The sequence below is a fragment of the Boleophthalmus pectinirostris genome, unplaced genomic scaffold (assembly GCF_026225935.1).
Source record: "Boleophthalmus pectinirostris isolate CB_2022bp ecotype Guang Dong unplaced genomic scaffold, ASM2622593v1 HiC_scaffold_19, whole genome shotgun sequence".
NCBI classification, from domain to species: Eukaryota; Metazoa; Chordata; class Actinopteri; order Gobiiformes; family Gobiidae; genus Boleophthalmus; species Boleophthalmus pectinirostris.
Window position 1 is genome coordinate 23,375,973 of NW_026571140.1, and position 24,724 is coordinate 23,400,696.

The following is a 24,724-nucleotide window of genomic DNA, read 5'->3' on the forward strand; positions in this document are numbered from 1 at the left end:
TAATTAATTTTCAGCCACATTACAGGTGCAAACACTATTGTGGTAATATTGGCATGTATATAAAGTTATATGAAGTTAAAGTTGTTAAGGGGAGGCCAGAGAGCAGTGGTTGAGATGCAGTGGAGCTAAGAGTGTAAGCTTTAACAGTTGGGATTGCATCCTTCATTTTTGTCAGGGCAAATGTCAGTTCTTTCTCTTCCTGTCTAGTTGTTTAGATGTACATGTAAATGGAAATAAATAGTTCATAGTCTCAATTATGCTTTAGGTTGTCGTCTTGAATATTTAAAAAACTCTGGAGTAAACTGGGACAAGGGGAAAGTACAGTCTCATTATCTCACAAAAGTAAAACAAACAGTTCTTTAAAACGTGTCCTTGTTTAAGCACTTGTTAATAATAAAATCTTAATGCATAATTGACTGCCACAAGTGTCCCAAGTTACTTTTTAGTAACTTTTCAGAGATTATTCAAAGTTCTAAAGCAAAATATCTTACTTCCTTGGTGAGTAAAGGGTGATGTTAGTTCATCATCTTCCTCCAAACAAATTCAAGTCACTCAAATATGGAGCGGTGTGGGGTTCAGGTGAGAGGCTTGGATCATGTTTTTTATACAGGGATGCATCAGCAGACAGTGTAAAAGAGCAAAAGGTCATTCAAAGCAGTTTTGGATTTTAAACTGAAGCTTGGCCTCTTGTAACCTCTCAGTGTCCGTGTGTCCGTCTGTCCCTCTCTCACACTTTGGCTTCCAGCAGCTCCAGGAAGAGTTTGTGCATTGGGACTTTGCCATCCTGCTTGATGCTGTAGAAGTGCTGGACGGCCTTGGTGGAGGTCTGCCGGAGCAGGGGGAGGGTCATGAGCAGCTTGCCCGCTCGACGGGGGTCCTCCTGGTGCTGGGAAGACTCGTAGTCCTGCAGGGCCTCATGGAGCACATCCTGGAGCTTCTGCACCGCGTCCACGTCCTCAATGTGCATCGAGTCTATGGGACCAAACATGTAATAATAGAATAACATAAAACGTGATAACAACAACTGTACATAAAGATTTAAGCAATTGTTTACAATATACTTATGGGGCAAAACATAACTTCAGGCACTGGTTTATTTATTTTTTATTAATCTGAATATAGACACTGGTTTATTTGAGTGTGAGTCGTAAGTGTAATAATGGTAATATTGTCATTTTATGAACCTATGAAAAAACTTACTTTTAAACAAAACTTACAGAAAAAGATCAGAATTTGCGAAATTATCAAATCAAAAAGATTGCAGCTATTTAAATAATAGAATGTTCTCTGCAATAATCTAAATATATCTTATAGAAAAAAGTCTTGTATATGTAACATGAATCTAAAAGGAATCTTCGGTGTGTGTGTGTCTTTTTTTTTTTTTTTATGCTATATGATTGCAAAAAATTTTAAAAAGTGCTAATACTTGTTTTGTTTTTGTTTTTTTTTAAGTCTGTACAGTAAAAAAAAAACACTCTATTTTGATATTGGGAATGAGACATGTGGTTAGAAAAGAAACTAGAAACTGCTGTTTGGAAGGCCTCTGCTGCCGTCTGTGGGTGTGATGGATGAACCAGCACAGACACAAGTGGGAGGGGAATAAAAGCTGGATTTAGAGTGATGGAGGGACAGTGTCTGTGGTAAACATGTGCTGTCTTTCTCTGAGCTGGCTCCGAGTGTGTTCTGGCAGCTGTGGCAGTAAAGGCTGAGAATGACCCTCAATAATAATGCTCCATATCGGCCCTTAGGGAGGCCAAGTCTTAATGTGAGCTGGCCTTTAGCTCTCCACCTCCGATCAATGTCCCTGATCAATGACTACATGCATGTTAAATAATAATCACAAGGAAACTATTGATAGGCTTCTACACACACGTGCACATGCTGCTTAAAGGAGGAGTGCATAGTTTTGCAACAAGCACACCGTCACTTTTACCAAGAATAAATAACATGAACGTTTGTGGAAGTTTTATAATGTCAAGAATAACATTTATTTTACTGTGAAACACAAAAGTGTGTGTAGAAACAATACTTTGTGCATTGATTTATGCACTCCTTTCCACACAAAGCTATTTCAAATACACAGGACTGGATCTATAGACTACTAGAGTATAATGCATGTATCAGTATGCAACCCCAGACCAGTCTCTGGTTTGAATTCTATAGGATCAATAAAAACTTGTTTTCCATGTTTAAAAAATAAATACAAAAAGCTTTGAAAAAGTGTTTGAATTAAGCTGTTAATGTGTGTACATTAGTGTGTACATTATGGAACTTCACAGTAATTTTTAAAATATATTTTATATACTATATGTGCATTTAGCACTCAGCTTTGCCACTCCCAGAGCTGTGGCCTGTTCAGCTCAACAATAGGCTGTAATGAGCATAAGGACGTTAAACCAAATGTTAACATGGAACTCACAAAGCACACTTCACTATCAAAAGAATGAATGGAGAAACACTCAGACACACGTACATGCTCCTGTTTCCCATGGCTAGTTTAGCAGTCTTTACATGTGGGGCACGTTGGCTAACATTTCTTAAGGCTTGGCTTCATTAATGCAGACGATTAGCATCCTGTGAATTAATTAGTGTCAGTGCCCTTCAAAATGCTAATGCTAGCATTCTGTTGTCTTGAAGAGCAGTTAGAGAGTCTGGGCAGTGGGGCAAACTTCTTATTTGTGCGTAAGCTAATTTACTGATTACACAGTGTAGAGCGAAAAAAAACATCATCATGATAAACTAGATTAATTTTCGTGCAGTTTTGATTTGAATGACAAATAATTGTAGTCACTTTTATCAAGTTATAAAAATAGGATAAGCAGTTTGAATGAAGGCCGTTGAGACAAATTATAGTATTAATTTAATTTATACGCCAAATACATGTAGCATAAAAGCATGTGCCTGTACTATGTGGTTGTCTATGTCGGTTGTTTAGTTAAATAATTTAAAGCATTTTGCAGAAAAAAAAATGGCAGCATGGACTAACTCTGTGCCTGTATTTGCTTGTTTGTATACCTTTATTTAAGTGTTGACGGTGGCAGATTTGGAACTAAAGGCCCCTCCCTCGCTACGCATAGCTCTAGTTGCATTCTCTCATTTAAACACATTGTATTGACAGCTCCCCCCTTGTAATTAAAGAGTACTGAAGAGTTGGCCGGCTTCCAAGACAAAGTTCAAAAGACAGGTCACGGGAGGAAGAAGGCGTGTGTGAGTGTGTATGTGTGTGTCAGTCAGCTGTCGATGCCGCCGGACACATCAGAGAGGGGCCCATATTGACGGACTTGGGGATCTAATGATTTTACCTTATTTAACAGGCGTCTGTAGGGGCGACTATGCTAATTGTAACAGGGATGGTCACTTTGTTTGGAGTGGGAGAGCAATAATAATGTGTGTTTATGTATACCTGTGTGACTATTGAAGTGTAACATTGGAGAGAGAGTGGCTTAACTATAGTCTGTCGAAGTAGGTTCAATGTGATGCATGGTGTGTTTGTTTCATCGCAAGTAAAATCAGCTCTTTGATGGTTCAGCCTAAATGAGTCCCCGGAGCATAGAGAATCCTAGGATTAACTCTTCTGTGGCCCCCCACACACATGCATACACATAGCTATAGTGACACAAAGGCAATACAAACCTGAGTTAGCTAGAGCAATCGCTTTCAGGGTGACGAATTCCTCCTTCTCCAGTTTCATAGATTTGTATTTCTTGACCAGTTGAAGAATGGCGTTGTTGAGGTCCAAAAGACCTGCAAGTTTGGACTGGTCCTCATCCATAATGTAGTCCTCCGCATATACCAACTGATGAAACAAAGAGAAGAAAGCACATGCGAATAAATAATAACTAAAAGTGTAAGACAGAATAAAAATATGACAAGAGACACAAGACTTACCTTGTCTTCAAAAGACAGTGAGCGGTAGACGACACGCAGAATTAGGATCTCCATCCAGGCACTCTGCAGGAGACTCATCTGGTCAGCCAGGGACAGTGTGGAGAACCCTGACAAAAAAATACAAGAGTGTTTTAATGCAGAGAACAGCAGGAGTCAAAAACTTTCTGGTATGGTTGATGGGAAAACTTAGAAGAGTTAGGCTGTTTGATTATTTCTTCTTTTCCGTATGCCCACCCTCCAAACCTCCACTTGACAGGAGTACTCCTTACCCTCCTCTCCCTCCTCCTCTCTCCCTGGAGCCCTGGGTCCTCCTTGGGGGAAAGCAGGCCTTATCTCCCCCTGACACAACCCCTGTGGATCAATGCTGGTCACTGCTGCTTCACCGCTCAAACACACAGCCTAATTGCTGCTGTCGCATCAAAACTCATGCTTTTCCTAACGTCGCCTATCCAGTCTAAGATCAGGCATTTTTTATCTGTTGCGGCTGTCTAACACCGACCAGCTGTTTGTCAGGATTGCTCTTGAATGTTTCATCCCACTTGATAAATCTATCTGTTCAGGTACTGTTTCACCTTGGTGTGTTTTAACAACAACTCATTTGGACATTTTAAATCCACAAAATGTTATTACATATTTGAGTCATTAATATGGATGTGCAATAACATAGAGTGCCTGCTATTAAGAACAAAACCAGTTATGTCACAAAAACAAAACATTTTGATACCCTCTGGACAACGCTGAGGCTATGTTATATTAACTATATGCAAGCATAGCATTACATTTGGTTTCAAGAGAACCAATGCTACATTCAGCGGATTCAGTGGAATAAGTCTTCATTTCAAAAATCAAGAATGAAATTGTGATAAATCAATTAACATTTTTCTGGCAGATGGAAGACATCTGTGTAATTTAGCTTGTTTCTGGTAATGCAGAAATTGTCTTTGCCGATACTACAAAAATAATACCAAATTTGTGATGTAGCGTGCAGCCAAATCAGAATATTACAAAAGAGACAGTTATCTCATCTTCCTCCGTTGGTCTATTAACAGCTCAGTGCTCTAATGGAACACCTGCGCGCTCACACCTCTGCTCACAGCTGTCTGCCTCCACCTGCCACACGGTTCATGTTGGTGTGGGGTTCATAAGGCACAGAAGCGCACCTGACAGACCCCGCTGCAGCCCTCTACTTTGTGTGTACGTATGTATTTGTGTGTCAGTGTATCATCCTGTCAGAGGGGAGGCAGGAAGATAAGAATGGAGATAATACTTCATCAACATCTGCTGCGACGTGCTTCCTCGTGAGACACTCTCTGGCCTATGTGTGAGTGAGGCATTATGGGTATTAGGAGCTCTTATCTTTGAGCTCATTGATGGATAATGACAAGTGTCTCATTATGTCGTAGTCGTTGGCTATTGTTGTTTGTAATGTGTTATGACGCCCCCTATCTACTTTTGTTAACATGGTGGAAACAGATGTGTCTATTTGTGAAGACATGACAAGACACACACTCATTCCATAACATTATAAAAGCAAGGAATTTAAAGAAGATAAACTCATACATACACAGCTTATCAGATCATTATTTTAGATTTTATTAATCAGAAGCCACAATACTGCTTGGTTTCCCTTGTATTTCACCATATAACAACCAGCAGATTTTTCTTAATATGTTTTTATTGTAAGATTCAAAAATGTGACATGCAAGACTCTAAGAATGAGGTTTTTAATTAAGGGCAAGTGAATGAAAATAGGGGGTAGGTGGAAACTGAAATTTGAGTAAGCTAAAAGTGAGGGAACAGTGTTATAACACGGGCAAAACATTTTATATAATGTAATGTAATAAGTAAGCACTAAAATGGCCTTGGTTTTAGTTTAGCTCAAGTCATGAAATGTTTGATTTATTTCTCTGATGGACATAAGTTTGACTTTTAACTGATTTAATTAAATTGATGTGATGATGTGCAACTGTATAGTTAAAACAAAAAACAGCCTACACATATATAGGAGTATGCTCGGGGGAAAACGTTGCCAACTGCCAATGGTGTCCTATTGAACTTTTGAGATGATCAAAAGGGATTAAGGCTGATTTCTTCTGGGGGTCTTCATGCATGTACACACAAATACACATGCCTTCAGGGTGCCGGTCACCACTCATTTGAACAAAGACAAAATGAACATTGGCACTGCTAAAATTATCACTAATTTTCTGTATCATTCTAAGGCCTCAGGTTAGATGAAGAGAACAGGGCCGTAATGAAGGTTCAGTATTATTCACTAGTAATATTATTGTATTTGATAATTTAACTCAAATGTTTACATTAATCAGTTTAGTAAAATAAATAGCATTAATGACCTACAGTAGTGAACATGCTAAAAGTGGACATCTCATATCAAAATAATATAGTTCTTTTCTGGACAAATTTTATCAGTGTGTAACATTGTCTGGTAAAAATATGCATCCATTAGACATAAATATAAATGTATTTAGGCTTCAAAATATGCAATGCAATTCAACAGAATCTGCATAGGTCAAATATACATACTAGTGCATTTGTATGTTGTGTATATAAGAGTCTATGAGGCCCCTCCCTCCCCACCAGCCTGTCTGCACCATTCAAGCATCCAATGCCTCTTATCTGTCTGATTAATAGGCGGCCGGCTTCAGGACAAATTAATTAACAGATAACGGCATCTCTCCCTTCTTCCCTTCCTCTCGTCCTCCCCTCCTTCTCATGCAGCGATCGATACAGCAGAAGAAAAGAAACATCAATGGGAATTTAGTGCTGATGATCGAGAGAGAGTGGTATTGATGAAGAGAGAGAGAGGTGGTAGTGGGAGGGTGGAGACCTTTCTTTCATACCTGTTATTTCAAGTGACAAAAGAAGGTTCCTTATTTGACTCTAATTACATTTCCTTTCTGCTCATTGTTGATAAGGAATCTTGTCCAGTGTGTTTACAAATGATAGTGATAGTGTTTGTCTAGCTTTAGCATTACTTGTTTAATAGAAACATAAACCAAGCTTTGCATTTAAGCTATTCTGGATTTAACTTAACAACCTGTGGGACACATTTGTTAAAACATTATAAACTATAATTTGGAATTCACAAGCATTTTGTCTATAAGTTTGTGTTTTGGGGACAAAATATATTCCTAGGTGTGTCCCCAGAAAGATCACAAAGTTTTCATAATTATTTAAGGTTAATTTGTTCCATAATTTCTAAGTACATCTATGTAAAGGTGCACTGTGTAACTTTTCTGGTGGAGGGTAACCTGCTTGTTGTATGGATATGTCATTGCTTTGCTTCGGATGTTCCACAGTATGATATTAAACAGCTCTACCTTGCATTTTAAAAAAATTTAACAGTTTTATAGCTCAAAAATACGTAGAAAAACAGGCGGTTGCCTCTCCACAGACCTGACCTGTAACCTGGCCTGGTTTAGAATATTAGAAAAGTTACAAAATGCACCTCTAAAGATGAAAAGGCAAAAATAAATAAATAAATATATAAATAAATAAAATAATAATAATAATAATAATAATAATATACAGAAAATGTTCATCATTACCAAAATACTTACAATACAACATGATTCTTAGAGCAGCACTGTCCTAGTAAAATAACATGTCTCGTATATATTATAGAAGGAGGCCCTGTTGTGCTCTCAAACCTAACCTACTGCATTCCCTTATGTTTTCTTTTTTTTTTTTGTCATCTTCCTGCTCTATCGAATACACACACAGACAAGCATGCGGGCGTCGATTCCCCAGCCACCCTGCGGCCTGTTTGTCTGCCAAATGATTCCTGACTGCACGTTTACACCAGAGAGCACACACCAGCCTCCTGCCCCGTACACAAGCACACAAGCCCACCCTGCACTGGGATTGGCCCCTCTCATGCCCCACTTGTTACCCAGACACACACTGACACACATGACCAGAAGGCCCACATTTGTTTTCTTGTGGTTACAGGGCAAATGGGATCCAGTGAGAGATGACTGTTGTATATGAGTACCTATGGACCCATGTGGGCAGCAGTTGTTGGCAGAATATTTTAAGCAGTTTTATATAGGAATGTGATCTTTTGGCTAGAGACAATCATGAGCAAATCACAGTTAAAATGAGTAAATGTTTGATTTCTGTGACTAAATAAGTATCTATGGCATGTTTAATATTTCCTTCAAATACTAATACTAATTAATATTAATACAAAAAAGTGTAGGTCTCTAAGGGCAATAGAGGCCTCTTCGCAGATTGTTTTAGATTCTATAAGAACTATATTTAAGCCTACTGTGACAAAGATTGCCTTAAAATGCACTGTGGGAGTATGTTGTATACCTTTATGTTTGACCACTACCCTCACCTGTTTATCTCACTCATACTATTTTGAGTGTGAAGTCCTAGGTGAGCATATTAGTACCTGGCGTGCTATGCTAACTACATTCTGAGGCTATATTTATGTGCTTTGTGTATATGCTGTCAAACTGCTTCGCACCATACGGCCAGACGCTGGCCCAAATGAACATGGACCCCCCGTGATGGCTTTGGCTGAGCTGAAGCTACACACACTAAATGTACCACAAAAAGCAAATGGTGCCGCACACTGCACCACACACATACACACACTTCCACCAGCTGACCCAATTACACAGAGATGCGCAACGAGATGGAAACAAATCTACCCAGAGAACCAGTTAATTTAGAGGGGCTCAAAGATAGGCACAAACCCGCTCAGAGAATTGCTCCTAATATACAAGTTATAAGGAACAACTTCAGAACTCCAAACTTTGGTAAATGTTTTCAATTAAGCGGTATTTTTACCTTGGCACAAGTACATCAGTTAAGTTTGTGAGGTATTCTGAACACACATTTTTTAAAAGAATGCTGGCCTATACACTGTAAAATAATAATTATTATGGGGTTGTATTTGTAACATCGAGACCCATGTATGCTTTTAATTTAGGGAAATTATTATTTTTTCATTACCAAACGCACATCTTTCACATGTGAGGATGTAAAATTATCTATACAAGCCTTCTAGTATATTCTGAAGAGTAAGACTGTTAAGATGCCACATCATATTTTTTGCAAGTAATGGCGAAAAAATATTACTAATAAAAAGTGGCTAATTAAAACATTCTTATTGAGTGACAGCAAAAAGAGAGTCATGTAGCAGGTGCAAAAGAATAGACTCTATGCTAACAGCCAAACTGCCAATCACTGCTAACCACAAAAAGAAGTTTTAACTAAGTTGAGTTGATGAAGTAGAAAAATAATCTGTCCTATAGTTGCTAATCCACATCAACATAATTTTGTTGGCTTGAATATCTCTGACTCGGCTCCCCTCCCCCTTACCCTCTTTCCCCTCACATCCCCCCTCTGTACCTCAGGAGAGCAGAGCAGTCATAGGGTTGTGGTAGCCTCTAATCAGTGTGAACAGCCAGCTAATTACCAAACTCTCAGCCCTCCGCCGACCGTTAATTGCATACATTAGACACCATCAGCAGCGGTGCAAGATTAACACTTAAAATCTTCCCATTGCTGTAGCGACGATGATTGTGTGTGCAAAAGCCATAGACGGGACTTGGAGTGGATAACTGTATTCCCCATGTGTAGATGTGTGCTGTCTCAGTGGTGGTGGTTGCAAATATTTAACACTTAATTAGAGCCAAAATGGCGACGTGGCAAATGTTACAGAGAGGGGCACCGCGCTGGGGTGATGGGGGCGATTGGTCATCGAGGGCAACCAAAAGTCTCACTGGAAACGACATATGGAGTGACATTAAGAAACATCAAATAATGAAATACCAATATTTACATTTTAATTACCCCACTGGAGCTCCGCATGAACTCGTAATAATGTCAGAATATGTGCAGAACAATATTGTACAGTAGTGTGCAGGTTTTCAAGAAGAGGCATGAACAAAGACATGTGTAGAAAAGGTATAACAATGGGTACAATTAAAATGGTAAAAATAGACAAGGCACTAGTTCTTTCTTGCAATAAAAAGCATTTAAAGATAATACCCGAATTCATTCTTGAACATTAGCACCAAGAAAAATTTTCTCTCAATCATCAGACCATAAATGTTCTATTGTTCTATTCAAAGACCCAAACTATGACCATGTAATGTCTAAGGTGTAATTTCAATAATTATCTGTTCGAAAATTTAACAGTGCACTATGGAGAATACATTCATCACTGAAAATTCTCCCAGCATATTGGTTTCTCTGCCGTATCTTGGCATCTTTTTTATCTATCTATCAATCTCACTGCTGACAAATTCATTTTCCCAGCTTGTTCAATTAACTAGGTGGTGAGAGTCTATTGATCTTATGTCGGATTACCTCTTCAAAACAATATCCCGTTATAACAAGTTCTCAAAATCCAAAATCTATATTCCATGGATTGTGAAATGGGATATGCACCTGCCTACAACATGGGCCAAAAATGAAACTGCTTTATAAAAATCTATTAGCGTTGAACTTTCTAATAATAATACTATGAAGCAAAGCCTGCAGCATTAAAAGAAGACCCAACAGACCCTCCCTGTCCTGGCTGGGTGCTGTCTGTGTATAAGATTATGAAGCTGTGTTGATTCTATCTTCCTAATCCGCCATAGCTTTCCATAGAGAGAAGAAAACTCCAGAGGGATTAATTTACCATTCACAGATTAGCGATATGTCTCCAATATCATCATCCAGGACAAACATTGTAAGAAAGGGCTCAACAATGCCCAAAAGATGAGGCATACTGTACCCCGATTAAATGAAAGACAGAGATGTAAAAGAGACAGCACCGAGACAGCATCATGCCTTAATGTTTTAGCTTCAAGACAAGAACATTAGAGCTCATTCCACTTCCTCATCTGAGCCTGAAAAAGCCTGGGCTGAAAATCTTAATTAATTGTCCAATAGTGCTGCAGGGTCATTATGCATTGCAATAAAGAAGCGTGTAATTATAAGATTTAACAGCCATTACCAAGGCCAGGAACTCATATGTCATCATCAGCAAGCAAGCCAATGGTTTGGTACGCTTCTGTGTGTGGCCTGATGGACAGCACACACACATTCACAATATACAACAACGGCATACAGTGTAGAGGTAAAATAGAATAAAACACTAAAATGACATTAAAGTAAGATCAGCAGACATGATTTACTTGGGAGATTCAATGACATAGGCCAATACTTAAGGAGTCAAATAGTCAAATAGTCTAAAAAAAAATCAGGCCAATTTACTGATAATAAAAATATGAGCAAATTCAACCACAGTGAAATCTAGTGTACTTAGTGTTTTGTTTGTCTGCAGGCTCCAAATGTAGTGCTAGTGCTCACAAACATACACCTGATATCCGTAGATTTCAGAATATTGAAACATTTGGACTGTTGCCATAACAATCAACAAATTCAAACTAAATATTTAGGATTTTTCAAAAGGAAAATCTCCTCAAAATATTGCATATGGTAGGAAACTGAAACTCATTAACAGGGACAATGTTTCTATTATTATTACAGTTGGTTGCATGTTCAGAGAAACATGTTCAATAAACAAAAGGAAAATGTAATGAGATAGGACATAACAGGAATGAAGGGAAGACATAAAATCATACAAAAACAAATAAAAAATTATACACTAATTCAAAATAGAACAGAAATATCTAACCACCAAGCCTGCTGCACTTGATAATTAGGTTGCTTTTGGGTGAATAGAAAACAAATATTTGTTGTTCTTTTTGTTTGTCTGTGGAAAGCGGTTTTGGTAACCCCCTGTAATATATAAATACATTTACCTATGAGTGATCGCATTTGTGTGTGCACAAGCCATAAGTCGTCCCCATCTGGTGACAGGCACGCTCCAATCCCATTTCCCCACCTGCTTATTCCCTGATGGAAGGGATGAACCCTCAGGACTGTTATTTAAGCAGATAGATGGAGGACGGGAGAGGACAGCGGGACACAGACAGACAGGAGACTATAGCTAAAGTACCATAGAATGTAAGGAAAGTATAGGAAAAGATTTAAAGGAAATACCATTTTTGCTGTTGATAAAAATCTGACAAAACAATACAACAACCTGAGAAAAATGGGAGGAAAAGGAGACAGACAATGATCACTCTGTCTGTGAACTTTACATGAACCGGCAGAAATGATGTGATGCCATGACAGTCCAGGGCCCTCCTTCCACTAGATTTGCTGCAAGCTTTAGGTGTGCGATAAGTGCATGTGTGAATGTCTATGGGAATATTCATGTACATATATGTTGATGCTAGTGCAGAAGTCTTTATGGCCTCCTTTGTCTGTGTGTGTGTGTGTGAGAAGATGGCGATGGACTGAAATGGAGTTTAGCCTCTCTGTAATTATGATCATCTATCTTTATGTCTTCTGAGCATACCATAGCATATCACGTCATCTCTCTCTCTTCTCTCTCACTCAAATACAAAGCAAATTGAAAGTAGTAAAAATGCAGGTGATTGACGTAAATTATTATTGGGTCGGATGCCGTAATGATAATCTAAATGATTTATTTATAACTGCTATTCCGACAAATATTACTACAATATAGAGTGCATGTGTGAGGGCTGGTTTACAGGGATACCATGTGCTGAATGATTGTTATCTGTGGAAAACTGGGAGCCAAACCTTATTTGGTCCCATTGTTAAGTGTCCAGAAATTGGTTCCAACTGAGAGGCTGGTACACAAGTGAATTTGATTTGCAAATGTAATCAAACCCCACAAAACAGAAATGGAGAGATCAAAGTAAATCCCATAATTTTAATATCGGCCTTTTTCCTATTTGCATAAAGTTATAAGACAAAAATATGTATTACTTAAAACATTTGATTATTAATTAGCAAGTAAATTAATGACACCGTTATTGTCACTGGTTTATATTAGGAGACACAAAGTACTAGACGTCTGTCCCATCTGATTTCATAAGATTGATGGAGGAACAGTGGAAAAAAAACAAACAAACTTCAACATTATTGTACAACATTGCCCCATATCAGAGCAAATGTTAAAATGAAGCAGCAAAATCCAGATATTTCCATGTCTCAAACCCATAGTTATGAGATGGTTCAATAATGCAATAAGAAGGCCAACTTAATTCAAAGATTAAGCTCAGCTATCAAATTTAATTTTCCTAATTTGATTTTGTCAATATTTGTTTTCATCTGCAAAGATTGGTATTGTGTGTATAAGATGCAAGAGGCACAGAAAAATAACATCTCATATGCACAAATGTAAGTGGTGGATGAACAGGCAAACACACTTATAGCCAAACCCTAAACGCTTTATGTTTCCCAATAAAAGCAAATCACACTCAACTAGATTAGAGCCAGCACACATGAACACACATCCGCACAGTGCTATGGCCTAATACAATTGGCTTTAGCAATGAAATGGGAGCATTTGTAGAGGAGTGGCTGCTGGAGTTACAACCCCATCTGACAATAACAGTTACCATGTGGTGTGCCTTTGGCTAATAAAAGTTCAGACTGGACAAACCTTTAGGCTCAAGATTAATTGGTTCTTAATTGCTGATCTGATATTTTGATAATTATTCATCTAAATTTTTTTCTCTGCAACTAGGGTGCCCACAGCTAAAGCTCAACCAGAAGAACAGACTTCAATAACCTCTAATGGAAATAAGGAGAACAATGTAAATGAATGAATTATAAAAGCAATAACGAAACACAGCATTTTGTAAGAGAAAAACTGTTAAGAAGACATAGGGACTTAGGGTCATTATAATGAAGAGGTTACAGGATACCATCAGGGTGAGGGAGCAGCACAGCAAGGTGAAGAGGTGTAACAGAATGGGGCAATTAAAATAGATGTTGCTATGAAATTCATCACTGGAATTTATAACAGGGCATTTTAAGAGTAAGACCAAATTTACATTACATCGTTTATTTAAAGATGCCGCTGTAACTGTTCTGGAGAGGGTTCATTACATAACATTTTCCATAATATGGCATTAAACTTGTCTATCTTGCATTTATTCAACTATGAGAGTTTACGTACTAGGAACGTACTAGGGCCAGGAAAAATAATATCTTGGAGGGACAAGGTGGTGCTAGACCCTCCACCAGAAAAGTTTCATAGTGCACCTTTAATATTATTATGTAGCATTATATTTTTAGGTAATGGCCTTTTGCCTGTAGTGCAATGTAACTTCTTCATACACATTATAATAAAGACAACACCTTCAGCTGAAAGTAGGAACTTCCATATTGCAACAGTGCGCTGGAGAAACCTGAAAACTCTATAATATCTGATCACCCAGACCTCTTCCTCCATATCTACACCGAGACCAATTAAATGGAGAGAGTGACAGGAAGTTCCTTTGCTGCCTCCCCCATTTTTACAGCTCAATCATTCTGCATTACGATGGACAATTTGACTGCTTATCCCAAGTGTCAAAATTGAAAGGGACGAGAAAGAAAAAGAGCAAGTGAGATTGAGTGAGGCCAGATAGGAAAAGCAGAAGAATAGTATGGAAGAGTGGTGGGCACCCCCAGAGCAATTTCTTTCTTGAATAAAAACGTTGGGGGAGGAGGTTGTAAAGAAACACTAATGGCAAGGCCCCCCGGTTCTGGTAAAATAGACTGTTTTATAGGTTCAGCTTCTTATTCATTGATTCATTCATTTGTTCGGGCCATGCTCTTTCGTCAAGTCAAGTGCTCATCTGTCTGTCTCTTTCCTTTATGTCCATGGGTCCAGATAAGAGCTGCAGCAAGACTGCCCAGTAGTCATTTAGTTATTATGGAGTATAGTGAGTGTAACAGTAGGGACCAGAAAAGAGAATGAAAAGACCCATTCTACAGTAAGATAAATGAATTTAGATTTTTTTTCTTTTCATGCTTTAACTCATGCTGTTTTAAACATTTTATGTGGAATAAACTACATGTCAATAGTCCACTCAAACACTCTTCGTACAAAGGTAAAACCTATAGACAATTGTGCATTTTGGACCTAACAAAATATACATTGATTCCTATGTGTTGAGCAAATGGCGCCAAAAGAATAATACGTCTTACATCTCAGGAGAGTTGTAACATATAATAGTGTTCAGTTCATGTGCTTCTGTTAGTAACTCGTTTGAAGGACAACAGGAGACATACAGTGTGTGAACGCTCATTTTGCGACCCTAATGATATATCAAATGTTTGCATATACGCCAAATCAGTATGGAAATACATGTGCACACACAAATACACCCAGAGCCCAAGAATAAAAGAGCCAATCACACAGATATGCGTCTGTTGTCACATGTCTCTAAGGTTGGGCGACTATGTGTGTCAGACATGAGTCCCACTGAACACACACACATTCAGCAGCCTTGTTATCCAGGGGCCTGTCTCAGAGGCAGCCTCTCTAACGCTGAGTGATGTTTAAATTAGTTTACAATTTAGCCTCCTCGCTATCCGCAGACGGCTCTTAACTCAGTGTGTGCATGTGCTGTGCTTTTGTCAATGTGTTTGTGCGTGTGGGAGTGTAACAAATTGTTGCCAGTACGGCAGACATCTAATGACTTCAAATTAGCTGCCTGGTGCTCGCCTTGACATGTTGTTACCACTGTTAGCGTCTGTGTGCGCGCTCTGCTGTGTGTGAGCCCGTGTTCTCTGCGCTGCACAGCCATATCATGAAGCAGAAATTGGCTTTACTTCATCAGTCTTTGCATCTATCGCTCATTTTTGAATTTGAATAAGATCAAATGGCACAAACATGAGCTTTGACCTGGAAGAGGAAACCTGGTTGTCCATTTATTTAACTGTTTCTAATCAAAATCTAAGCATTTGTTTACATTTTATTGGAGTTAATGCTGAAGAGGTCTATTTCACTTTGACAACCCACTCTCTCCAGAGAAAAGAGTAAATCATTTTGTGTGTGGACATGAGAGTATTAGATCAGTGGTCAGTGCTGTAAACACACACACACAGAGGCAGAAGATGAAGAGTTCTATCTTTCGGTGTGAGCAGTGGATTGCCTCGCTCGTACATCTAATCACGCTATCTGCTCTTCTCCGCCAAGCAATTGTTGCGCTTCAGTCCCTTTATGACAAAGTTACACGAATACAGCACCGCTCATAACAAGGCCACTCAATTGTAGGAAAAAAAGGAGGAATAATTTATTTTAAAATTTCTATAGGCATGTTTTGACTGGCTCTTGTCCTGACTGGGTCGCCTTGGAGCTCTTCAGCACTTCGGTTCTTTCTAATAGTGTGCATTTCCAGGTCTCCAAACATAAATATTTTGTTAGTAAATGAAATCTAAATTATACTTGAATTATACATTGTAAACATAAGGCAGATCTCAGCAGCATAAAATTATTAGAAGATTAATGTAAAAAATAGAAAGTCGAGAAGCAGAGGATTTGTGGGATAAAAGATGAAAATAAATATTAAAAGATGGAGCTATACTTAGAGAATGGATCAATATACATGTCTACTTACTGTCCATATAGCAGCCTACTGCAGATCAATACAGTAACAATAAGTGATGCAGATTCCCATCCTTTTTGCACTTCTCTCCTCCATGTATTCTTCACATTGATAGTACACATTAGAAAGCACATTATCAGGAGACACTGTTATCCAAGCTTATTGACTACAGCATTTTATTTATATAGTATGACTTGTGGTATTTATGTGTAGTCATGTGCTTTCTCTACAAAGTACACTCTCTTTTGGTTAATTCCGGTGTGCTGCAGTTACACCAAGTTATGCATGTATTGACAAATAAAACAAACTGAAAAGATGGACAGGAGTTCAATCAGTGTGATTTAGTGATGAAACTAATCTTTGTGAATGTAAAACATCACTCTTCTCCCCTCTAGGCTGTCATAGCATGCTCACTCAAACCAAAAACAGATTACATTTAATCTCTTTCTCTTATAGATGCTGATCACAGTTTGCAAGGCAAAATGATGAACCTTTAAAATATTATTCAGTTCAATTATCAATAGCAACATGAGGGCTTTGTGTTAGCGCGAACATATGGTGCCTCGTGCCTACAGTTATACTGACTTGGAACGGTCAAGAGTTTAGTCTGTCTGAGTTCACAGATTAGGGTGAAGGGTCACACAGAAATAGCCTTTTGTTCAGTACATTAAGTATAGCAAGGTAGAAGGTGTTTGCTTACCAGCATACACTATATATAAAAGATGGTTTAAATCTGACCAGCAGGGCCAGGCTTTACATGCACTCGCTGTGGTATACATGAGAGAGTAGGGTGAGTGGGGCTGTCCTACCTGGGATGTGTTTGGCCCAGCCGATGTTGACCACAAGTTCTCGGTCAGCCAGGTCGCACAGCGTCGTCAGGGCCTTGATGTCGCTGTCTGGTACTGTGGGGTCGGGCATGGCATAAATCTTCTCTGGCTCAGCCACCAGCAGGTGAGAGACAATTTTGTTATCTGCAAGGCAGCCAAAGGCAACTGACATGACCACCAGACAAGAGAAAGACAGAAACAGAGAGATGGTGAATTTAGGCTACTGTTGGCTTAAAGATTTTCCACACCAATAAGGTGCAAAAAATAAACAGAACATAAAACAAATTACACAGTGAATATTAATCAAGAGCACTGAGCAGGCATGTTCATATTAAACACAAAATATAAGACATTTTCCATTGTAAAGGTAAACATTTGATTGCACAAAACTTGAGAGAAAAACATAAAATCATTTGGGGCATAGAGAGGGAAGGATAATACTTAAAGCCAAACAGCTCAGCTGGTAATGGTGACATGTGGTGATGAGATCTCTATGGCCCATTAGTAACAGACTGATACCCTGCTTCCAAATTAATCCACTGACTAATCAAGCATGGAAGTCAAAACAGAGAGGAGAGGAGGAAGAGAGGTGTAGGGCCAGAGCACAGTAAGTGAAAGAAGGAGAGATATGAGCAGAGGAAATAGAGGAAATAGCAACAGACTGTAAAAGACAGACAGTGGAGGAGAAAACGACAGGCAGGTGGAGATAAACACAGGCAGAGGGGGGCTGTATTGATCTAACACTATCCAGCCCCATTGGCTCTCACACAAATACACACTTGGATATATATATCTTTATAAATATCCTGTGCATCCCCTTCCCTCCCGCTGCAGCTCCAGGGTCGTTTGAGCACAACCAATCCCAGTCACACAGCAGTATCTGTGGGTAAATCTTATTTAATGTTTCCCTAATTAGAATCAATGGAAGCCCATTTCCAAACCCTGGGCTATTGTTTGGTCCTCACACAATCAATGGAGACACCGAGGCTGGGGATTGTGCTACAGACAGATAGGCACTGTGTGTATGCGAGAGGAAGACAGTTGGACAGACAGGATTTTGGTCACTATTGACTATTTGTAAAAGAAAATACAAAACAAAGAATGCTGATATTAACCTACTGAGGTTTGAAATTGGACTAAAAATATCAGTGTTACATCAGAACAAATCTGGGTACTTAAGGTATAGATTTAGGTATTGTGTTAACCACATAACTTGTCTATAAAACAAAAGAAAAGAGAAAAAAACTATACAACTAAAAACCTGTCCCCTCCCTTAATCACTAGCCCATCATACTATCAAATATATAGAGGATTAAGAAAGATGTAAGGGTAATGCCAAGCTTGTGAGTGCATTGTGTAGTGAGAGTTTGAGCCCACAGAAGCTCTGTATACACAGACACATGCCTATAGTCACATTATCTCATCATTTTAATGATTAGCAGCACACAGTAAACTGTGCAGCCGCTCAGCATATTGGCCTAAAGCAAAATATGCTCCAGCTTTAAGTAAAATGGGCTTTGGGGAGCAAGCCGTTGAACACTGCTCAATCTGCCTCGCCTGCATGCGTATGTTGTGTGTCTGAGCAGACGGTTAGCTAGAGAGCTAACCCTAGTTTGATGTGGTTGCCAGATTGGATTTAATCCGGATTAGGTTGTTGGCTGGTAGCCCCCTCCAGTATCCTGCTCTTCTCATTCTCTCTGAGAAACCATCTCATTTAGGTACCTTTCTTAGTACTCTCTTTTTCACTATCAAATTTGAATTGTCTGGTTTTGCATATATCCTTATTTGGAACCATTCTGGTGTGCCCTAAATGAACTGTTTTGTAAAGAATATTGGTCTTATAAAATGTTATGACCCTAAACTGGTCACCGTACAGACAGGGAGATAAACTTGGCATTAAACAGATGAGCCTCTCACGGCATGCAATTGTGTTGTAATTGTTTACTGTCCAACTGTCTTATTAATATGTAAAGCAGAAAAAGCAGTGTGGCCTTATGGGCAGTGAAATATTGTTAGAATCTGACAAATGAGACTACTGCTTAGATCACATGAAATAAAAGGAGATAGATTCCTTACATGGTTTCTTAGCTGGCAGAGCCAGCTGTGGGTTCAGATATGGACTGTTGTCGGCATCTATCCTGCGTTTATACTTCTGTCTTCCACCACGAACCCTGTCCAGACGAACACCTGCAGCGCACACACACAGAGGCATTAATACAGAAAACAGTACATTTATTATAATGTCACTTAGGATATGCAGGGTCCTTTTTGTACATAGACCTGGAGGAATGAGATTTGACAGATGAGCCATAGGACTTGGTTAGTCGTGCCCTTTCATTGTGTAAGAAGGCCAATATATCCTGACTCCTCTCTTGGGTTCTATGGCATATGACTTTCTTTTTCCTGGTCTTGCCCAATCTCTGTTGGTGGCTGTCTTTCTGTCTGCTTAATTAATTGACACAAAAGAGTCCTAATTTAATTAGTCCAATGTCTCCGGGGATTGGTTGTTACCGTGGTTACCACTTAAAAGATGGATAAGTGAGACAGAGGTGTCTTGTATCCTGAGGGAGAAGAAGAGGAGAGGGCAATCTTCTTTTACACAGGTCCTGTGTTTAAGTGTTGAGTCACTTAAATACATTCAGTAATATTGACTTGTGGGACATGGATGAAATTTTTAACTATCATCTGGGCTCATTGTGACAATAAATATTGAGAAATCACTCCGTTAGAAGTACCTAGCCACTAAAAAAAAGGTTTGGTACTGTACCCCAGTTCATAAAGTAACTTCATCTACAGTATTTCCTGTTTGAAGAGCTGGCTGTCCTATGGCTAAAAACATAAACAAGGCAAAGATGAATTAATTTTATTTAAAGTTTAAAAATAATGAAAAACAAGTTTAAGATAAAGATTCACCATTTACAGCAAGTTTGAAAAGTGACCTTGACTAATGCGCATGAACCTGCAAGAGTAGCTTTTTAAGAACTTACTTAATTATAATAAATATATATAATAAAATAGAACACTTTTTTTGTTTTATTTCTCTGGCTCAGAGCATTTTTGACTTCCATTACTGCAGTATGCCCCTTCAGTCCTCAGACCACAGCTCTTCTTCAGCTGCAGTGAAAGGGTGAGATGGATTTGCTCACACAGACAGATTTAAATCCTGTGGAAATAGTGCTGACCACATTAGAGACAACACACCTGGGAGATTAACACAAGACTTTAAGCTGTAAAGGGGGAAAATGTTCACATAATAAACAATAGGGTAAATTGTGTGAAAACTAAATGAATGTGAATTGATATGCATCTGCAGTGTGCATGTGTGTGTCTGAAAAGGGAAGGTAGACAGAAGGGCCGACAGTCCAGGTACAGTGGGGGGGCTAGTGTCAGCAAACGGTCAAGAATCTCTTAGCAACAGGGGGTACCAACCCTCTCACACACATGCTCACACAGGCAGGAACACAGCAATATTTTTAGGTAAACCGTTGCAGTGTAGAAGTGTTTGGGTAAGCCCTGACAAGCGGATAGCTCAGTCACAACATGGGTCAGTGGAGAGACAAAAACAGGAGAAGGCCAAAATGTATTAAAGATGAGATATGTGGTCGAAGATTGTGGGTTTCACAAACAGATCGCAAACTGACAAAAATATTACAGTTATTAAGATTTTTGACTTGACAGTTCCATGAATTAGGGTTGGATTTCTTTAGTAGCACACAAATAAAGAAATCGACTCTACAGATGTTTCTGCTCACAATAATATGACTATGATGATGATTATATTGAAGCAAAGTAAATCATACTTTAATTTAGATTGTTATTATTTATAATTATAATGTAATAAACACTATGACACATTTAGATACTCCTCCTTCTAACCTTTCAAATAGAGAGTGCTATTTTCCACTCCCATCCCCACATACCTTAAAGAGGCAGTCGCTCTGCAGCCAGGCTCACTTCATAAAAAGGCCTCTCTAACTACCTCATCTATTTTCCACCAAATTAACTCTCTCTCAGCACTGATTAATGATCAAATCTAAATGAATCAAATTAAAAATTGAAAATTATATTTCCAAAGCCCACAAAAAAGAGACAGGAGGAGGTTAAGGAAGAGAGTAAGAGTGCTGTAACTCCCTTTAACAAATGAGCCTTCAAATAATAAAGAATGGTCATGAGAAGAGAGGGGAGAGGAGAGTACACTTTGAAAATAGAGAGAAAAAAATCTGACAGTCAAAGGGATGAGGAGTACAGTAAAATAACATTTAAAAATGAAAAATTATTATTGAGGTAATACAAAAACATAAAAATCAGAGTAATAATGGAGTAGTGAACAAGGAGAGAGAAAGAATATATACAGGGAAATGCTGTAGGCAGCATTGTGCAGGTTACCTCCCATAGCCTGTATGAACAAATACTACAATAAAACAGTTGCTACCTGAATATGAAGACACTGTATGACAATGATGGAGGTGAAAGGTTCCTACCGTGGGAATTTCATTGCCTGTCAATACGGCCATCTGTGCTGATCACATCAGCATAGATTTTACACAACATTGGCATCTCTGTGTGTATGTGTGTTTGAGCTATTGAGTGATTGCAAGTGAAATGCCTTTGACACCTATGTGCTTTGAACGGGACCAACCGATGAACAACAAATGAAGGGAGTGAGGCAGATATAGAGCGATGGGACACAAAGAGGAAAAGAGGAAAAATTGCACAAGAGGAAAGACAACAGCCAGATTGATTTCAGATGGCCGATAGATGATATGATAAGAACAACGTACAGACTGAGGAAGGGCAGACAGCAGTGAGAAATAAAGTGGAGAGGGGCAAATATAAATGGATTGATCAAAAGCAATTGAGACATATGGCAGAAAGATGGATTTGATCAACTAAAATGTAGTTTTATTATATGAGCCTTAGGCAGAACATTTCATTTCACAATAAATAAAAATCTATCTGTAGTAACAAAAGATCTATGGATACTTGAAGTGGGACAGTAGAAGAAGAGTGGAAGTGAGGTGAAAAAGACTGTAGAGTCAACAGTGATGTTTGTTTAGACCGGAACAGATCAGAGCTGCTCTGCCCGAGGCAGCGAGCAGGTGGCATCACTGCTGTGTCAGTGTGTGCGAAGACACAGCCAGTGTCTGAAGTCTTTTCAACACCTATGCACTCTATACAATTCTTCAATATGCAATCACATTTAGATCAAATCAATATTTTACTTTGGACCAAATTTGACATTGCTCTATTTCCATTATGGTTGCTTTTTCTCAGATGCAACAAGATGCCACTCACATACACTCTCTTACTCAGGACACACACCACAGGGCAGATTTAGCTACAAGTTTCCCGAGGGGAAACACCAGACACCACTAGTTGTCTATATCTATATTTTTCTATTTTTTTCTCTTATTTTCTGTCTACTAATGTCTATGTATTCCTTTACATTTTTTACGTTGTGTGTTCATGTTGATGATATTGAGAAGAGGTGTGTACAAGTATGAGAGCAGAGAGCTTCAGTGGCAACAGGCACGCACACACGTACGCACAGTGCAATGCAGGCCTTCCACCCGCTCTCACTCATTAGGTGTGGGAGGCCATGGGGAGCATGGCCAGAGCTGGCACAGGATCCTGCTGCGTGCGTTTGTGGAGCAAGCGCATGTGAGGCTCTGTGCATGTGTGAGGCACTACGCCAGGATTTATATTTGCACTGTGTGGACTGCGAGTCATGTGGCATCTGAATCCAGCTGGTCTTTTACACTTTATAGAGATGGGCGCTTTGCTTTTGGAGCTGTACGTTCTGTCTGTTTAACTATGATTCAGGAAATGTGCTATCATCAAAGTAATGTAATGTGTGGGAGCAAATTCTGTCAATATGAGCATATGTACAATGTACAAGCATACTGAATACAGTTGGCTAGTAGAGAGAGTGCTTCTGCCAAAGCGTTTCATGTACAAATTCCAGCTTTGTGGAATGGATCCTGTTCATTAGTATTTCAGACATTACTTTTGATGTGTATATTTGTGCAGATCATGTATTTTCAACTCTACTCTGAACAGTAAAGTTAAAACAGAGAGCTTTTCATGCTATACCTGAAAAACACTCCTGCTATGAGTAGATTCTGGCCCCACCCACCTGACCTTTCGCTCTTCAGCTGACGCATCATTATGACCTCATTAAAAATGGACAGGCAGCTATAGCCAGAGGGTAAGTTCTCATAATACAGTCAGGCTTTTAATTGCCTTGCTCCAGAAATTAACTGCTACATATTGGTGGGTGGGTTTCCCCTGTTCGCTCCTTCTTTCAGCGGGCCACCTGCTTGTGAACAATTTTTTGCTAGTGTTTGAGTCTGTGTGTATGTGGTTAGCGGCACAGGGAAAGGAACTGTTGGTTTACTGGATTACTGACCCTCTGGCCTCTTGTTCTCTCCGCTCTCCATCACGCACATGAACTTACTCTTCATTTCAGCCTCCTTGTCTCCCAGGGCGACAAAGCTAATTTGAGGCAGATCTTGGCCTAAGGGGTAAACCACAGTGTCCACACACACGCTTTGTGTAATACACCACATTTCACCCCACTCCACCGTTTCCATTTTATCTTCACCTTTCTCCTGTGAGCTACCCCCTGACACCAGCAGTTAATGCTGATGCTAACTGATCTAGCCACTTACCATTATCATCTTCTGCTGCTATGATGGTTACTGCCTAAAGCCAAACAAGAAGCTGCCGCTAAATGAGTGCAGTGAACACATGCATCAGTGTATGTATCAGTGAGACCAAAAGATACTATGCACTGCTGTGCAATGTCCAATGATCAGAAATGTTTTCAAATTCAGTTTAAAACTATTATGGTTCCATCATTTTTGTAAATAATATAGCTGTGTTTACAGAAAAAAGCATTAAGGATATTTTGTCTTCAACAATTTACTGCTTAGGTTTGGAAGAGCAGTAGTGGCTAATTAGTGTTACAAATAAACCATACCTTCTTGTAATACATTTAACATAATATAATTACCTATTTTAAAAATATATAATATGAACACATAAATAAGAGATAGTGAAGAGGGGTAGTGTGTCTGCAAGCCTATCAGGAATATTTAGTAGGCCATTAATCATGCATTAATATAGTTAAACAATACACAAAACAGTATACTAGAGGAGACTGAAGTTTCTTAGCCAGGGTGGCGCCACCTAGTGCCTCCGCGCAATTTCATTTCTCTCCAGCGACTATGTCAGGAATCAAAATACCATAGACAGTTCGCAAAAACCCCGGAAGTGCAAGTTCAAGCATCAGCCAATCAGCGAAGAGCCATATATTCAGTGTTGTCAACGATTCCCGAGATCAAGGATTTAAATCCAGAATAAAGAGAATGTTTGGTGAATTTCATCAAGGGAAAAGACGTGATTGCCCTTCTTTGGGATTTGGAAAAGGCTTAATACACCAGTTATCCCCGTTAGCGGTGCATTACATAGGTGACTACCAAATAGCAGCCATTGGTTAAATAATAAAAAGTACCTGCCTACCACCGTGGGAACAAATTCTAACACTGCGAGGTCAGA

At 39.1% G+C, this 24,724-nt stretch overlaps 1 protein-coding gene across 4 annotated transcripts in view; it reads right to left on the reverse strand.

Moving 5' to 3' along the window:
- Window positions 1–727: 727 nt before the first annotated feature.
- The window catches only part of esrrga (estrogen-related receptor gamma a), an 86,791-nt gene continuing 62,794 nt past the window's right edge, over window positions 728–24,724 (reverse strand). For all 4 annotated transcript variants that reach the window (XM_055154620.1, XM_055154618.1, XM_055154619.1 and 1 more), the window contains 5 exons: window positions 19,241–19,351; window positions 17,147–17,329; window positions 3,889–3,995; window positions 3,634–3,796; window positions 728–972 (listed from right to left, as the gene is read on the reverse strand). In XM_055154620.1, the coding sequence (XP_055010595.1) occupies window positions 728–972; window positions 3,634–3,796; window positions 3,889–3,995; window positions 17,147–17,329; window positions 19,241–19,351 (809 nt within the window). The remainder of the gene's footprint in view (window positions 973–3,633; window positions 3,797–3,888; window positions 3,996–17,146; window positions 17,330–19,240; window positions 19,352–24,724) is intronic.